The sequence below is a fragment of the Coregonus lavaretus genome, assembly GCF_964263955.1.
Source record: "Coregonus lavaretus genome assembly, contig: HAP1_SCAFFOLD_567, whole genome shotgun sequence".
NCBI classification, from domain to species: Eukaryota; Metazoa; Chordata; class Actinopteri; order Salmoniformes; family Salmonidae; genus Coregonus; species Coregonus lavaretus.
The window spans coordinates 134,201-149,200 of record NW_028164954.1 but is presented as its reverse complement, the minus strand read 5'-3'; the positions used below and the strand labels follow the sequence as shown (position 1 = coordinate 149,200).

At 43.2% G+C, this 15,000-nt stretch overlaps 1 protein-coding gene across 1 annotated transcript in view; it reads right to left on the bottom strand.

Annotated features, from left to right (window-relative positions):
• The window catches only part of galt (galactose-1-phosphate uridylyltransferase), a 144,167-nt gene that overhangs the window by 25,146 nt on the left and 104,021 nt on the right, over nt 1-15,000 (bottom strand). The window contains exons 8-9 of the mRNA XM_084191512.1: nt 8,090-8,173; nt 316-470 (exon numbers count right to left, since the gene is read on the bottom strand). Coding sequence (XP_084047638.1) covers nt 316-470; nt 8,090-8,173 — 239 coding nt within the window. The remainder of the gene's footprint in view (nt 1-315; nt 471-8,089; nt 8,174-15,000) is intronic.

The window sequence follows — 15,000 nt, the reverse complement described above, 5'->3', positions numbered from 1 at the left end:
ATGAAGATCTGTGCTTATTTATAAACTGGGTGGTTCGAGCACTGAATTCTGATTGGCTGAAAGCCATGGTATATCAGACTGTATACCACGGGTATGACAAAACATTTAGTTTTACTGCTCTAATTACGTTGGTAACCAGTTTATAATAGCAATAAGGCACTCGGGAGTTTGTGATATATGGCCAATATACCACGGCTGTGAGAGAGTTTTGTCGTTCCTAAGAACAGCCCTTAGCCGTGATATATTGGCCATATACAACACCTCCTCTGGCCTTATAGCATATGTTGCAGTAATACTGTTTCCCAAATGTTTTACCTGTTCAGGTGTAAGGTCTCTCTGCTCCTGCGCCAGCATTTCGTATCCCACCATGAACTTGCGTACGGTGGCGGAGCGGAGCAGGGGGGGGTAATAGTGAGCATGGAGCTGCCAGTGGGACTGGTCCTCTTTAAGATAGGGACCGGTAGGGGCACCTGGGCGGAGGAGAGAGAGGAGGAGAGAGAGGAGGAGAGAGAGGAGGAGAGAGTGAAAGGAAGTTATCTACTGTAGACTACAGGCTTAGTGAAGACTGGCAGGTCTCTACTGTAGACTACAGGCTTAGTGAAGACTGGCAGGTCTCTACTGTAGACTACAGGCTTAGTGAAGACTGGCAGGTCTCTACCATAGACTACAGGCTTAGTGAAGACTGGCAGGTCTCTACCGTAGACTACAGGCTTAGTGAAGACTGGCAGGTCTCTACCATAGACTACAGGCTTAGTGAAGACTGGCAGGTCTCTACCGTAGACTACAGGCTTAGTGAAGACTGGCAGGTCTCTACTGTAGACTACAGGCTTTTTGAAGACTAGCAGGTCTCTACCGTAGACTACAGGCTTAGTGAAGACTGGCAGGTCTCTACTGTAGACTACAGGCTTAGTGAAGACTGGCAGGTCTCTACTGTAGACCACAGGCTTAGTGAAGACTGGCAGGTCTCTACTGTAGACTACAGGCTTAGTGAAGACTGGCAGGTCTCTACTGTAGACCACAGGCTTAGTGAAGACTGGCAGGTCTCTACTGTAGACTACAGGCTTAGTGAAGACTGGCAGGTCTCTACTGTAGACCACAGGCTTAGTGAAGACTGGCAGGTCTCTACTGTAGACTACAGGCTTAGTGAAGACTGGCAGGACGTGTAGTGTGGATGTATGGACCCATGAGCCTCTCTCCCTCCCTGCACTATAAAGGCGCCTGCTGGAAGGAAGGTTTCTTCATGGTGCATATGAACATATTAAGTTATAAAAGGCTGTGAGAACCAGGGGTTTGGCTACGCTCCCAATCCCTATAAGCTCCTCTCCTATCCCCATATAATGAATGAATGAACAGCGTATCATGCTAGTTAAATCACATTAATCCTCTTTCCTCTCCTCTCCTTATTCTACACTGCTCCACTCACACAGCTATTCATTTCCTCTGTTACATTCTGGACATTCATGCTAAACTCTATTAAACTCTACTCTGGACATGTCTCTACTCTCTAGATGTTTTAGGGTTTGAGACTATCTATAAATGGTGTTTGTCCTGTTAGACTATGGGTTTGGGCCAGACAGCCCCCTATCCTCGTCCTCAGAGGAGCTCAAGTGTCTCTTCCCATGTAACTCTCCCCTCTATCTCAGTGTAATGACAGCCCTGGCAAATAAAGGGTAATGACAGCCCTGGCAAATAAAGGGTAATGACAGCCCTGGCAAATAAAGGGTAATGACAGCCCTGACAAATAAAGGGTAATGACAGCCCTGACAAATAAAGGGTAATGACAGCCCTGGCAAATAAAGGGTAATGACAGCCCTGGCAAATAAAGGGTAATGACAGCCCTGGCAAATAAAGGGTAATGACAGCCCTGGCAAATAAAGGGTAATGACAGCCCTGGCAAATAAAGGGTAATGACAGCCCTGGCAAATAAAGGGTAATGACAGCCCTGGCAAATAAAGGGTAATGACAGCCCTGGCAAATAAAGGGTAATGACAGCCCTGGCAAATAAAGGGTAATGACAGCCCTGGCAAATAAAGGGTAATGACAGCCCTGACAAATAAAGGGTAATGACAGCCCTGGCAAATAAAGGGTAATGACAGCCCTGGCAAATAAAGGGTAATGACAGCCCTGGCAAATAAAGGGTAATGACAGCCCTGGCAAATAAAGGGTAATGACAGCCCTGGCAAATAAAGGGTAATGACAGCCCTGGCAAATAAAGGGTAATGACAGCCCCGGCAAATAAAGGGTAATGACAGCCCTGGCAAATAAAGGGTAATGACAGCCCTGGCAAATAAAGGGTAATGACAGCCCCGGCAAATAAAGGGTAATGACAGCCCTGGCAAATAAAGGGTAATGACAGCCCCGGCAAATAAAGGGTAATGACAGCCCCGGCAAATAAAGGGTAATGACAGCCCCGGCAAATAAAGGGTAATGACAGCCCCGGCAAATAAAGGGTAATGACAGCCCCGGCAAATAAAGGGTAATGACAGCCCTGGCAAATAAAGGGTAATGACAACCCCGGCAAATAAAGGGTAATGACAGCCCTGGCAAATAAAGGGTAATGACAGCCCTGGCAAATAAAGGGTAATGACAGCCCTGGCAAATAAAGGGTAATGACAGCCCTGGCAAATAAAGGGTAATGACAGCCCTGGCAAATAAAGGGTAATGACAGCCCTGGCAAATAAAGGGTAATGACAGCCCTGGCAAATAAAGGGTAATGACAGCCCTGGCAAATAAAGGGTAATGACAGCCCTGGCAAATAAAGGGTAATGACAGCCCTGGCAAATAAAGGGTAATGACAGCCCTGGCAAATAAAGGGTAATGACAGCCCTGGCAAATAAAGGGTAATGACAGCCCTGACAAATAAAGGGTAATGACAGCCCTGGCAAATAAAGGGTAATGACAGCCCTGGCAAATAAAGGGTAATGACAGCCCTGGCAAATAAAGGGTAATGACAGCCCTGGCAAATAAAGGGTAATGACAGCCCTGGCAAATAAAGGGTAATGACAGCCCTGGCAAATAAAGGGTAATGACAGCCCTGGCAAATAAAGGGTAATGACAGCCCTGGCATGTGGCAGCCCTGTGGAGGTGACTTCACTATCCCTCCTTTAAACAAAACTAATTAAGGACTGGAGACCAGCACCTAACGAGCCGCCTGGCCGTAGCCACGGTAACGACACCCTGCTCTTTAATCAGTTAAGCCGCAGGCGAGACGGACCCCTGATAATTAACTAACAACTCAATGCTGCTGACACCATCACCAATACACACACTCACAACATTACTGACTCCACTGAGATATTAGTGTCTCCCCTTAACAGTGAGGAAACACCAATACCTACCCTGTTTGACTGCTTCAATCCACGGGTCAGCTGGTCAACAGTAGTGCACTATACAGGGAATAGGGTGCCATTGGGGACCAACTCATACACTTTGTAGCGCTATTGTCCTCCGCTGGAGCAAAGCGATTCTTTGTGGCCAGATCAATGACCTTCTACATAAATATAAGCTGACCTGTTGACCTGTGGATAGGAGTTCTGACCAGTTGACCTGTGGATAGGAGTTCTGACCTGTTGACCTGTGGATAGGAGTTCTGACCTGTTGACCTGTGGATAGGAGTTCTGACCAGTTGACCTGTGGATAGGAGTTCTGACCTGTTGACCTGTGGATAGGAGTTCTGACCTGTTGACCTGTGGATAGGAGTTCTGACCAGTTGACCTGTGGAAAGTTCTGGCAGGTTAGAGCCATGTATACTGATACTCAGCTTAGATCAGAAACAATGTTTTCCATCACTCTGGCCTCTGACTTCTCATATCTTATTCAGAAACAATGTTCTCCATATGGCTTTTTCTTTGCAACTCTGCCTAGAAGGTCAGCATCCCGGAGTCGCCTCTTCACTGTTGACGTTGAGACTGGTGTTTTGCGGGTACTATATAATGAAGCTGCCAGTTGAGGACCTGTGAGGCGCCTGTTTCTCAAACTAGACACTCTAATGTATTAGTCCTCTTGCTCAGTTGTGCACCGGGGCCTCCCACTCCTCTTTCTATTCTGGTTAGAGCCAGTTTGCGTTGTTCTGTGAAGGGAGTAGTACACAGCGTTGTACGAGATCTTCTGTTTCTTGCTAATTTCTCGCATGGAATAGCCTTCATTTCTCAGAACAAGAATAGACTGACGATTTCAGAAGAAAGTTATTTGTTTCTGGCCATTTTGAGCCTGTAATCAAACCCACCATTGCTGATGCTCCAGATATTCAACTAGTCTCAAGAAGGCCAGTTTTATTGCTTCTTTAATCAGCACAACAATTTTCAGCTATGCTAACATAATTGCAAAAGGGTTTTCTAATGATCAATTAGCCGTTTAAAATGATAAACTTGGATTAGCAAACACAACGTGCCATTGGAACACAGGACTGATGGTTGCTGATAATGGGCCTCTGTACGCCTATGTAGATATTCCATTAAACAATCAGCCGTTTCCAGCTACAATAGCCATTTACAACATTAACAATGTCAAAACTGTATTTCTGATCAATTTTATGTTATTTTAATGGACAAAAATATATACAAATATTACAACAAAAATTATGGCTAAACTCAAATATACTAATTGATCAAGCTTCACTAAGCTAAGGACCCTGGGACTAAACACCTCTCTCTGCAACTGGATCCTGGACTTCCTGATGGGCCGCCCCCAGGTGGTGAGGGTAGGTAACAACACATCTGCCACGCTGATCCTGTCACGCCCTGGCTCTGGGGACTCTAATATGTTGAGCCAGGGTGTGTAAAGTCTATGTGTTTTGTTCTAGGTTTCACATTCTAGTATTGTTGTTCTATGTTGGCCAGTGTGGTTCTCAATCAGAGGCAACGTGATTCAGCTGTTGCTTGTTGTCTCTGATTGAGAAAGATACTTTAGCAGCCTGTTTCCCCACAGAGTTTGTGGGATCTTGTTTCTAGTCTGTTGTGTTAGACCGTGAACTGTCACGTTTTCATTTTGTTGTTTTTGATCGTGTCTCTAATAAAGAGTATGTTTGCCTGCAACGCTGCGCCTTGGTCCTCATCTCTAACCAACGATCGTGACAGATCCTCAACATTTAAAAAGATGAGAGAGGCCTGTAATTTTCATCATAGGTACACGTCAACTATGACAGACAAAATGAGGGAAAAAAATCCAGACAATCACATTGTAGGATTTTTAATGAATTTATTTGCAAATTATGGTGGAAAATAAGTATTTGGTCAATAACAAAAGTTTCTCAATACTTTGTTATATACCCTTTGTTGGCAATGACACAGGTCAAACGTTTTCTGTAAGTCTTCACAAGGTTTTCACACACTGTTGCTGGTATTTTGGCCCATTCCTCCATGCAGATCTCCTCTAGAGCAGTGATGTTTTGGGGCTGTCACTGGGCAACACAGACTTTCAACTCCCTCCAAAGATTTTCTATGGGGTTGAGATCTGGAGACTGGCTAGGCCACTCCAGGACCTTGAAATGCTTCTTACGAAGCCACTCCTTCGTTGCCCGGGCGGTGTGTTTGGGATCATTGTCATGCTGAAAGACCCAGCCACGTTTCATCTTCAATGCCCTTGCTGATGGAAGGTTTTCACTCAAAATCTCACGATACATGGCCCCATTCATTCTTTCCCTTTACACGGATCAGTCGTCCTGGTCCCTTTGCAGAAAAACAGCCCCAAAGCATGATGTTACCACCCCCATGCTTCACAGTAGGTATGGTGTTCTTTGGATGCAATTCAGCATTCTTTGTCCTCCAAACACAACGAGTTGAGTTTTTACCAAAAAGTTCTAATTTGTTTTCATCTGACCATATGACATTCTCCCAATCCTCTTCTGGATCATCCAAATGCACTCTAGCAAACTTCAGACGGGCCTGGACATGTACTGGCTTAAGCAGGGGGACACGTCTGGCACTGCAGGATTTGAGTCCCTGGCGGCGTAGTGTGTTACTGATGGTAGGCTTTGTTACTTTGGTCCCAGCTCTCTGCAGGTCATTCACTAGGTCCCCCCCATGTGGTTCTGGGATTTTTGCTCACCGTTCTTGTGATCATTTTGACCCCACGGGGTGAGATCTTGCGTGGAGCCCCAGTTCGAGGGAGATTATCAGTGGTCTTGTATGTCTTCCATTTCCTAATAATTGCTCCCACAGTTGATTTCTTCAAACCAAGCTGCTTACCTATTGCAGATTCAGTCTTCCCAGCCTGGTGCAGGTCTACAATTTTGTTTCTGGTGTCCTTTGACAGCTCTTTGGTCTTGGCCATAGTGGAGTTTGGAGTGTGACTGTTTGAGGTTGTGGACAGGTGTCTTTAATACTGATAACAAGTTCAAACAGGTGCCATTAATACAGGTAACAAGTGGAGGACAGAGGAGCCTCTTAAAGAAGAAGTTACAGGTCTGTGAGAGCCAGAAATCTTGCTTGTTTGTAGGTGACCAAATACTTACTTTCCACCATAATTTGCAAATAAATTCATTAAAAATCCTACAATGTGATTTTTTTCTTTTTTTTTCTCAATTTGTCTGTCATAGTTGACGTGTACCTATGATGAAAATTACAGGCCTCTCTCATCTTTTTAAGTGGGAGAACTTGCACAATTGGCGGCTGACTAAATACTTTTTTCCCCCACTGTATATAGCCTACAGTAGGATGATACTATATATATAACCTACAGTAGGATGATAGCCGATAGATAACCTACAGTAGGATGATAGCCGATAGATATATAGCCTACAGTAGGATGATAGTATGTATATATATAGCCTACAGTAGGATGATAGTAGATACTCTACAGTAGGATGATAGTATGTATATAACCTACAGTATGATAATAGTAGATACTCTACAGTAGGATGATAGTATATATATATATATAGCCTACAGTAGAATGATAGCCGATAGATATCCTACAGTAGGATGATAGCCGATATATATATAGCCTACAGTAGAATGATAGCCGATAGATATCCCACAGTAGGATTATAGCCGATAGATATCCTATAGTAGGATGATAGCCGATAGATATATAGCCTACAGTAGGATGATAGTAGATACTCTACAGTAGGATGATAGCCGATAGATATATAGCCTACAGTAGGATGATAGTAGATACCCTACAGTAGGTTGATAGTATATATATATATAACCTACAGTAGGATGATAGTATATATATAGCCTACAGTAGGATGATAGTATATATATAGCCTACAGTAGGATGATAGTAGATACTCTACAGTAGGATGATAGTATATATATATATATATATATATATATATATATATATATATATATATATATATATATATATATATATATATATATATATAACCTACAGTAGGATGATAGTAGATACTCTACAGTAGGATGATAGCCGATAGATATATAGCCTACAGTAGGATGATAGTAGATACCCTACAGTAGGATGATAGTATATATATATATATATAACCTACAGTAGGTTGATAGTATATATATAGCCTACAGTAGGATGATAGTAGATACTCTACAGTAGTATGATAGTATATATATATATAGCCTACAGTAGAATGATAGCCGATAGCCTCAATGCCAATATCAGTTATTTAAGTCTTGGTTCCAGTAGTTGATATATTTTTCCAATAGATTGTCAGTTGGATCGGCTCTCTGCTCTCTGCAAGGCTTGGTATATCTCACCTATCATATCAATATGATTTTCTGACTCAAATAGGATTCCCTCAAGATTACACTCAAGATTACATACATATCTTGATATGAAACTTTTAAGTTGCATGTATTTGAAGATATCTATATTTGTCAGTCCAAAATTGCTTTTTAATTCTGTCATGGAAATAAACGTATTTCCTGTTACCAAGTCATGTACGGTTTCCATGCCTTTAGTTTTTCATGTAGACCAATTTATCTGTGAATTTTGAAAACACATAGCAACTTCTAATGCACACATTTTCAAGAAGCAAGATAATTCCCTCCAAGCAATTTGACTGTTATAATGTTATTCTGTTATAATCTAGAAAAAATAATAGCAAAGACGTCTTTGCCAGTTTAATTTTGTTTCATCATATTGTTTCTGAGAGGTGTTTCTCTCTTACCATGCCAGCCCGTGGAGTAGGGGAAGGAGATCTGAAACAGGTTATCATATTTAGTCAGGAGTCTCTTCATAATGGAGGCCAGTCCTGGAACAGAAAGAGTGAGAAAGAGAGAGTTCAGACTAAAAAAGCTGGAGCTACAGTGGGGAGAACAAGTATTTGATACACTGCCGATTTTGCAGGTTTTCCTACTTACAAAGCATGTAGAGTTCTGTAATTATTAAGATAGGTACACTTCAACTGTGAGAGACGGAATCTAAAACAAAAATCCAGAAAATCACATTGTATGATTTTTAAGTAATTAATTTGCATTCTATTGCGTGACATAATTATTTGATCACCTACTACCCAGTAAGAATTCCGGCTCTCACAGACCTGTTAGTTTTTCTTTAAGAAGCCCTCCTGTTCTCCACTCATTACCTGTATTAACTGCACCTGTTTGAACTTGTTACCTGTATAAAAGACACCTGTCCACACACTCAATCAAACAGACTCCAACCTCTCCACAATGGCCAAGACCAGAGAGCTGTGTAAAGACATCAGGGATAAAATTGTAGACCTGCACAAGGCTGGGATGGGCTACAGGACAATAGGCAAGCAGCTTGGTGAGAAGGCAACAACTGTTGGCGCAATTATTAGAAAATGGAAGAAGTTCAAGATGACGGTCAATCACCCTCGGTCTGGGGCTCCATGCAAGATCTCACCTCGTGGGGCATCAATGATCATGAGGAAGGTGAGGGATCAGCCCAGAACTACACGGCAGGACCTGGTCAATGACCTGAAGAGAGCTGGGACCACAGTCTCAAAGAAAACCATTAGTAACACACTACGCCGTCATGGATTAAAATCCTGCAGCGCACGCAATGTCCCCCTGCTCAAGCCAGTGCATGTCCAGGCCCGTCTGAATTGTGCCAATGACCATCTGGATGATCCAGAGGAGGAATAGGATAAGGTAATGTGGTCTGATGAGACAAAAATATAGCTTTTTGGTCTAAACTCCACTCGCCGTGTTTGGAGGAAGAAGAAGGATGAGTACAACCCCAAGAACACCATCCCAACCGTGAAGCATGGAGGTGGAAACATCATTCTTTGGGGATGCTTTTCTGCAAAGGGGACAGGACGACTGCACCGTATTGAGGGGCGGATGGATCTTGGCCAACAACCTCCTTCCCTCAGTAAGAGCATTGAAGATGGGTCGTGGCTGGGTCTTCCAGCATGACAACGACCCGAAACATACAGCCAGGGTAACTAAGGAGTGGCCTAGCCAGTCTCCAGACCTGAACCCAATAGGAAATCTTTGGAGGGAGCTGAAAGTCCGTATTGCCCAGCGACAGCCCCGAAACCTGAAAAATCTGGAGAAGGTCTGTATGGAGGAGTGGGCCAAAATCCCTGCTGCAGTGTGCACACCTGGTCAAGACCTACAGGAAACGTATGATCTCTTAATTGCAAACAAAGGTTTCTGTACCAAATATTAAGTTCTGCTTTTCTGATGTATCAAATACTTATGTCGTGCAATAAAATGCAAATTAATTACTTAAAAATCATACAATGTGATTTTCTGGATTTTTGTTTTAGATTCCGTCTCTCACAGTTGAAGTGTACCTATGATAAAAATTACAGACCTCTACATGCTTTGTAAGTAGGAAAACCTGCAAAATCGGCAGTGTATCAAATACTTGTTCTCCCCACTGTATCTAGTACACATTCAGATAAATAGTAGCACTTACTATACCGCCTGGAGCTATCTGGTACACGTTCATTTACATAGTAGTACTTACTATACCGCCTGGAGCTATCTGGTACACGTTCATTTACATAGTAGTACTTACTATACCGCCTGGAGCTATCTGGTACACGTTCATTTACATAGTAATACTTACTATACCGCCTGGAGCTATCTGGTACACGTTCATTTACATAGTAGTACTTACTATACCGCCTGGAAATATCTGGTACACGTTCATTTACATAGTAGTACTTACTATACCGCCTGGAGCTATCTGGTACACGTTCATTTACATAGTAGCAATTACTATACCGCCTGGAGCTATCTGGTACACATTCATTTACATAGTAGTACTTACTATACCGCCTGGAGCTATCTGGTACACGTTCATTTACATAGTAATACTTACTATACCACCTGGAGCTATCTGGTACACGTTCATTTACATAGTAGTACTTACTATACCACCTGGAGCTATCTAGTACACGTTCATTTACATAGTAGTACTTACTATACCGCCTGGAGCTATCTGGTACACGTTCATTTACATAGTAGTACTTACTATACCGCCTGGAGCTATCTGGTACACGTTCATTTACATAGTAGTACTTACTATACCGCCTGGAGCTATCTGGTACACGTTCATTTACATAGTAGTACTTACTATACCACCTGGAGCTATCTAGTACACGTTCATTTACATAGTAGTACTTACTATACCGCCTGGAGCTATCTGGTACACGTTCATTTACATAGTAGTACTTACTATACTGCCTGGAGCTATCTAGTACACGTTCATTTACATAGTAGTACTTACTATACCGCCTGGAGCTATCTGGTACACGTTCATTTACATAGTAGTACTTACTATACCGCCTGGAGCTATCTGGTACACGTTCATTTACATAGTAGCAATTACTATACCGCCTGGAGCTATCTGGTACACATTCATTTACATAGTAGTACTTACTATACCGCCTGGAGCTATCTGGTACACGTTCATTTACATAGTAGTACTTACTATACCGCCTGGAGCTATCTGGTACACGTTCATTTACATAGTAGTACTTACTATACCACCTGGAGCTATCTGGTACACGTTCATTTACATAGTAGTACTTACTATACCGCCTGGAGCTATCTGGTACACGTTCATTTACATAGTAGTACTTACTATACCGCCTGGAGCTATCTAGTACACGTTCATTTACATAGTAGTACTTACTATACCGCCTGGAGCTATCTGGTACACGTTAATTTACATAGTAGTACTTACTATACCACCTGGAGCTATCTGGTACACGTTCATTTACATAGTAGTACTTACTATACCGCCTGGAGCTATCTGGTACACGTTCATTTACATAGTAGTACTTACTATACCGCCTGGAGCTATCTGGTACACATTCAGTTACATAGTAGTACTTACTATACCGCCTGGAGCTATCTGGTACACGTTCATTTACATAGTAATACTTACTATACCACCTGGAGCTATCTGGTACACGTTCATTTACATAGTAGTACTTACTATACTGCCTGGAGCTATCTGGTACACGTTCATTTACATAGTAGTACTTACTATACCGCCTGGAGCTATCTGGTACACGTTCATTTACATAGTAGTACTTACTATACCGCCTGGAGCTATCTGGTACACGTTCATTTACATAGTAATACGTACTATACCGCCTGGAGCTATCTGGTACACGTTCATTTACATAGTAGTACTTACTATACCGCCTGGAGCTATCTGGTACACGTTCATTTACATAGTAGTACTTACTATACCGCCTGGAGCTATCTGGTACACGTTCATTTACATAGTAGTACTTACTATACCGCCTGGAGCTATCTGGTACACGTTCATTTACATAGTAGTACTTACTATCCGCCTGGAGCTATCTGGTACACGTTCATTTACATAGTAGTACTTACTATACCGCCTGGAGCTATCTGGTACACGTTCATTTACATAGTAGTACTTACTATACCGCCTGGAGCTATCTGGTACACGTTCATTTACATAGTAGTACTTACTATACCGCCTGGAGCTATCTGGTACACGTTCATTTACATAGTAGTACTTACAGCCTGTAGTACCAGGCATCTAACGTTCATTTACATAGTAATACTTACTATACCGCCTGGAGCTATCTGGTACACGTTCATTTACATAGTAGTACTTACTATACCGCCTGGAGCTATCTGGTACACGTTCATTTACATATTAGTACTTACTATACCGCCTGGAGCTATCTGGTACACGTTCATTTACATAGTAATACTTACTATACCACCTGGAGCTATCTGGTACACGTTCATTTACATAGTAGTACTTACTATACCACCTGGAGCTATCTGGTACACGTTCATTTACATAGTAGTACTTACTATACCACCTGGAGCTATATGTTGTGGTTCTCTGTAGCTCAGCTGGTAGAGCACGGCGCTTGTAACGCCAAGGTAGTGGGTTCGATCCCCGGGACCACCCATACACAAAAATGTATGCACGCATGACTGTAAGTCGCTTTGGATAAAAGCGTCTGCTAAATGGCATATTATTATTATTATTATTATTATTATCTGGTACACGTTCATTTACATAGTAGTACTTACTATACCGCCTGGAGCTATCTGGTACACGTTCATTTACATAGTAGCAATTACTATACCGCCTGGAGCTATCTGGTACACATTCATTTACATAGTAGTACTTACTATACCGCCTGGAGCTATCTGGTACACGTTCATTTACATAGTAGTACTTACTATACCGCCTGGAGCTATCTGGTACACGTTCATTTACATAGTAGTACTTACTATACCGCCTGGAGCTATCTGGTACACGTTCATTTACATAGTAGTACTTACTATACCGCCTGGAGCTATCTGGTACACGTTCATTTACATAGTAATACTTACTATACCACCTGGAGCTATCTAGTACACGTTCATTTACATAGTAATACTTACTATACCGCCTGGAGCTATCTGGTACATGTTCATTTACATAGTAGTACTTACTATACCGCCTGGAGCTATCTGGTACACGTTCATTTACATAGTAGTACTTACTATACTGCCTGGAGCTATCTAGTACACGTTCATTTACATAGTAGTACTTACTATACCGCCTGGAGCTATCTGGTACACGTTCATTTACATAGTAGTACTTACTATACCGCCTGGAGCTATCTGGTACACGTTCATTTACATAGTAGTACTTACTATACCGCCTGGAGCTATCTGGTACACGTACATTTACATAGTAGTACTTACTATACCGCCTGGAGCTATCTGGTACACGTTCATTTACATAGTAGTACTTACTATACCGCCTGGAGCTATCTGGTACACGTTCATTTACATAGTAGTACTTACTATACCGCCTGGAGCTATCTGGTACACGTTCATTTACATAGTAGTACTTACTATACCGCCTGGAGCTATCTGGTACACGTTCATTTACATAGTAGTACTTACTATACCGCCTGGAGCTATCTGGTACACATTCATTTACATAGTAGCACTTACTATACTTCCTGCCGCCCGATCTCTCCAGCTATCTCTTAGATGGTGTCACAGCCACACACACGCACAGACACACACACACACACACACACACACACACACACACACACACACACACACACACACACACACAGCATCGGAGTCTGCTGGGGGAGGACGGCTAATAATAATGGCTGAAATGGAATGGAATGGTTGGAATGTTTGATGCCATTCCATTTACTCCATTCCAGTCATTATTATGAGCTGTCCTCTCCTCAGCAGCCTCCACTGACACACACACACACACACACACAGACACACACACACACACAAACACACACACACACACAAACACACACAAACACACACAAACACTCCAAACAAACCATACTCCAGGCTGCAGAGTTGATTATTTCCCAGAATGAACCTTCTGCTGATATTTGGATCAAATGAAATCTGTCCTTCAAGGGCACCATACTGCAGGGAGAACAAACTAACCCACCAAGATAGTTTTATGACAACACAACAGCTGCCTGTCATTTAAAAACAATGACAATAAAACAGGACAGAGAAATATGTGTGAAAACACCTGATTTCCTTCCAACAACAGATTATAGAATCAGTCACATTCATGCTCCGATAAACCCGGCTGGAGTTAGTCTGTCCATGATAACACCATTACTGACGCAAAGATTACTTAAATTGTGTTTCTCTCTTTATAACACAGAAAAGGGGGATGATATACATTACAAAGAGATACAACTGTGTGTGTGAGTGAGTGAGTGCAAAGGGCATAGCTGCTTGATGTCTGGAGTGGAGGAGAAACATGAATTACTCTCCTCTGAAGCATTACATTATGGATTAAAGCCATCACCCTGCATCACCCCCGGTAACCAGCCACACACACCCTGTCACCCTGGATAACACCCCCGGCAACACAGACACTCAGCCTGGCAGGAGGACACAAGGAGGAGGACAGGAGGACACAAGGAGGAGGACAGGAAGACACAAGGAGGAGGACAGGAGGACAGGAGGAGGAGGACAGGAGACACAGGAGGAGGAGGACAGGAGGACACAAGGAGGAGGACAAGAGACACAGAAGGAGGACAGGAGGACACAAGGAGGAGGACACAAGGAGGAGGACAGGAGACACAGGAGGAGGACAGGAGACACAGGAGGAGGAGGACAGGAGACACAGGAGGAGGAGGACAGGAGACACAGGAGGAGGAGGACAGGAGACACAGGAGGAGGAGGACAGGAGACACAGGAGGAGGACAGGAGGACACAGAAGGAGGAGGACAGGAGACACAGGAGGAGGAGGACAGGAGACACAGGAGGAGGAGGACAGGGTGTAAACAGGGCTCAGGGTGTAAACAGGGCTCAGGGTGTAAACAGGGCTCAGGGTGTAAACAGGGCTCAGGGTGTAAACAGGGCTCAGGGTGTAAACAGGGCTCAGGGTGTAAACAGGGCTCAGGGTGTAAACAGGGCTCAGGGTGTAAACAGGGCTCAGGGTGTAAACAGGGTTCAGGGTGTAAACAGGGCTCAGGGTGTAAACAGGGCTCAAGGTATAAACAGGACTCAGGGTGTAAACAGGGCTCAGGGTGTAAACAGGGCTCAGGGTGTAAACAGGGCTCAGGGTATAAACAGGGCTCAGGGTGTAAACAGGGCCAGAGAC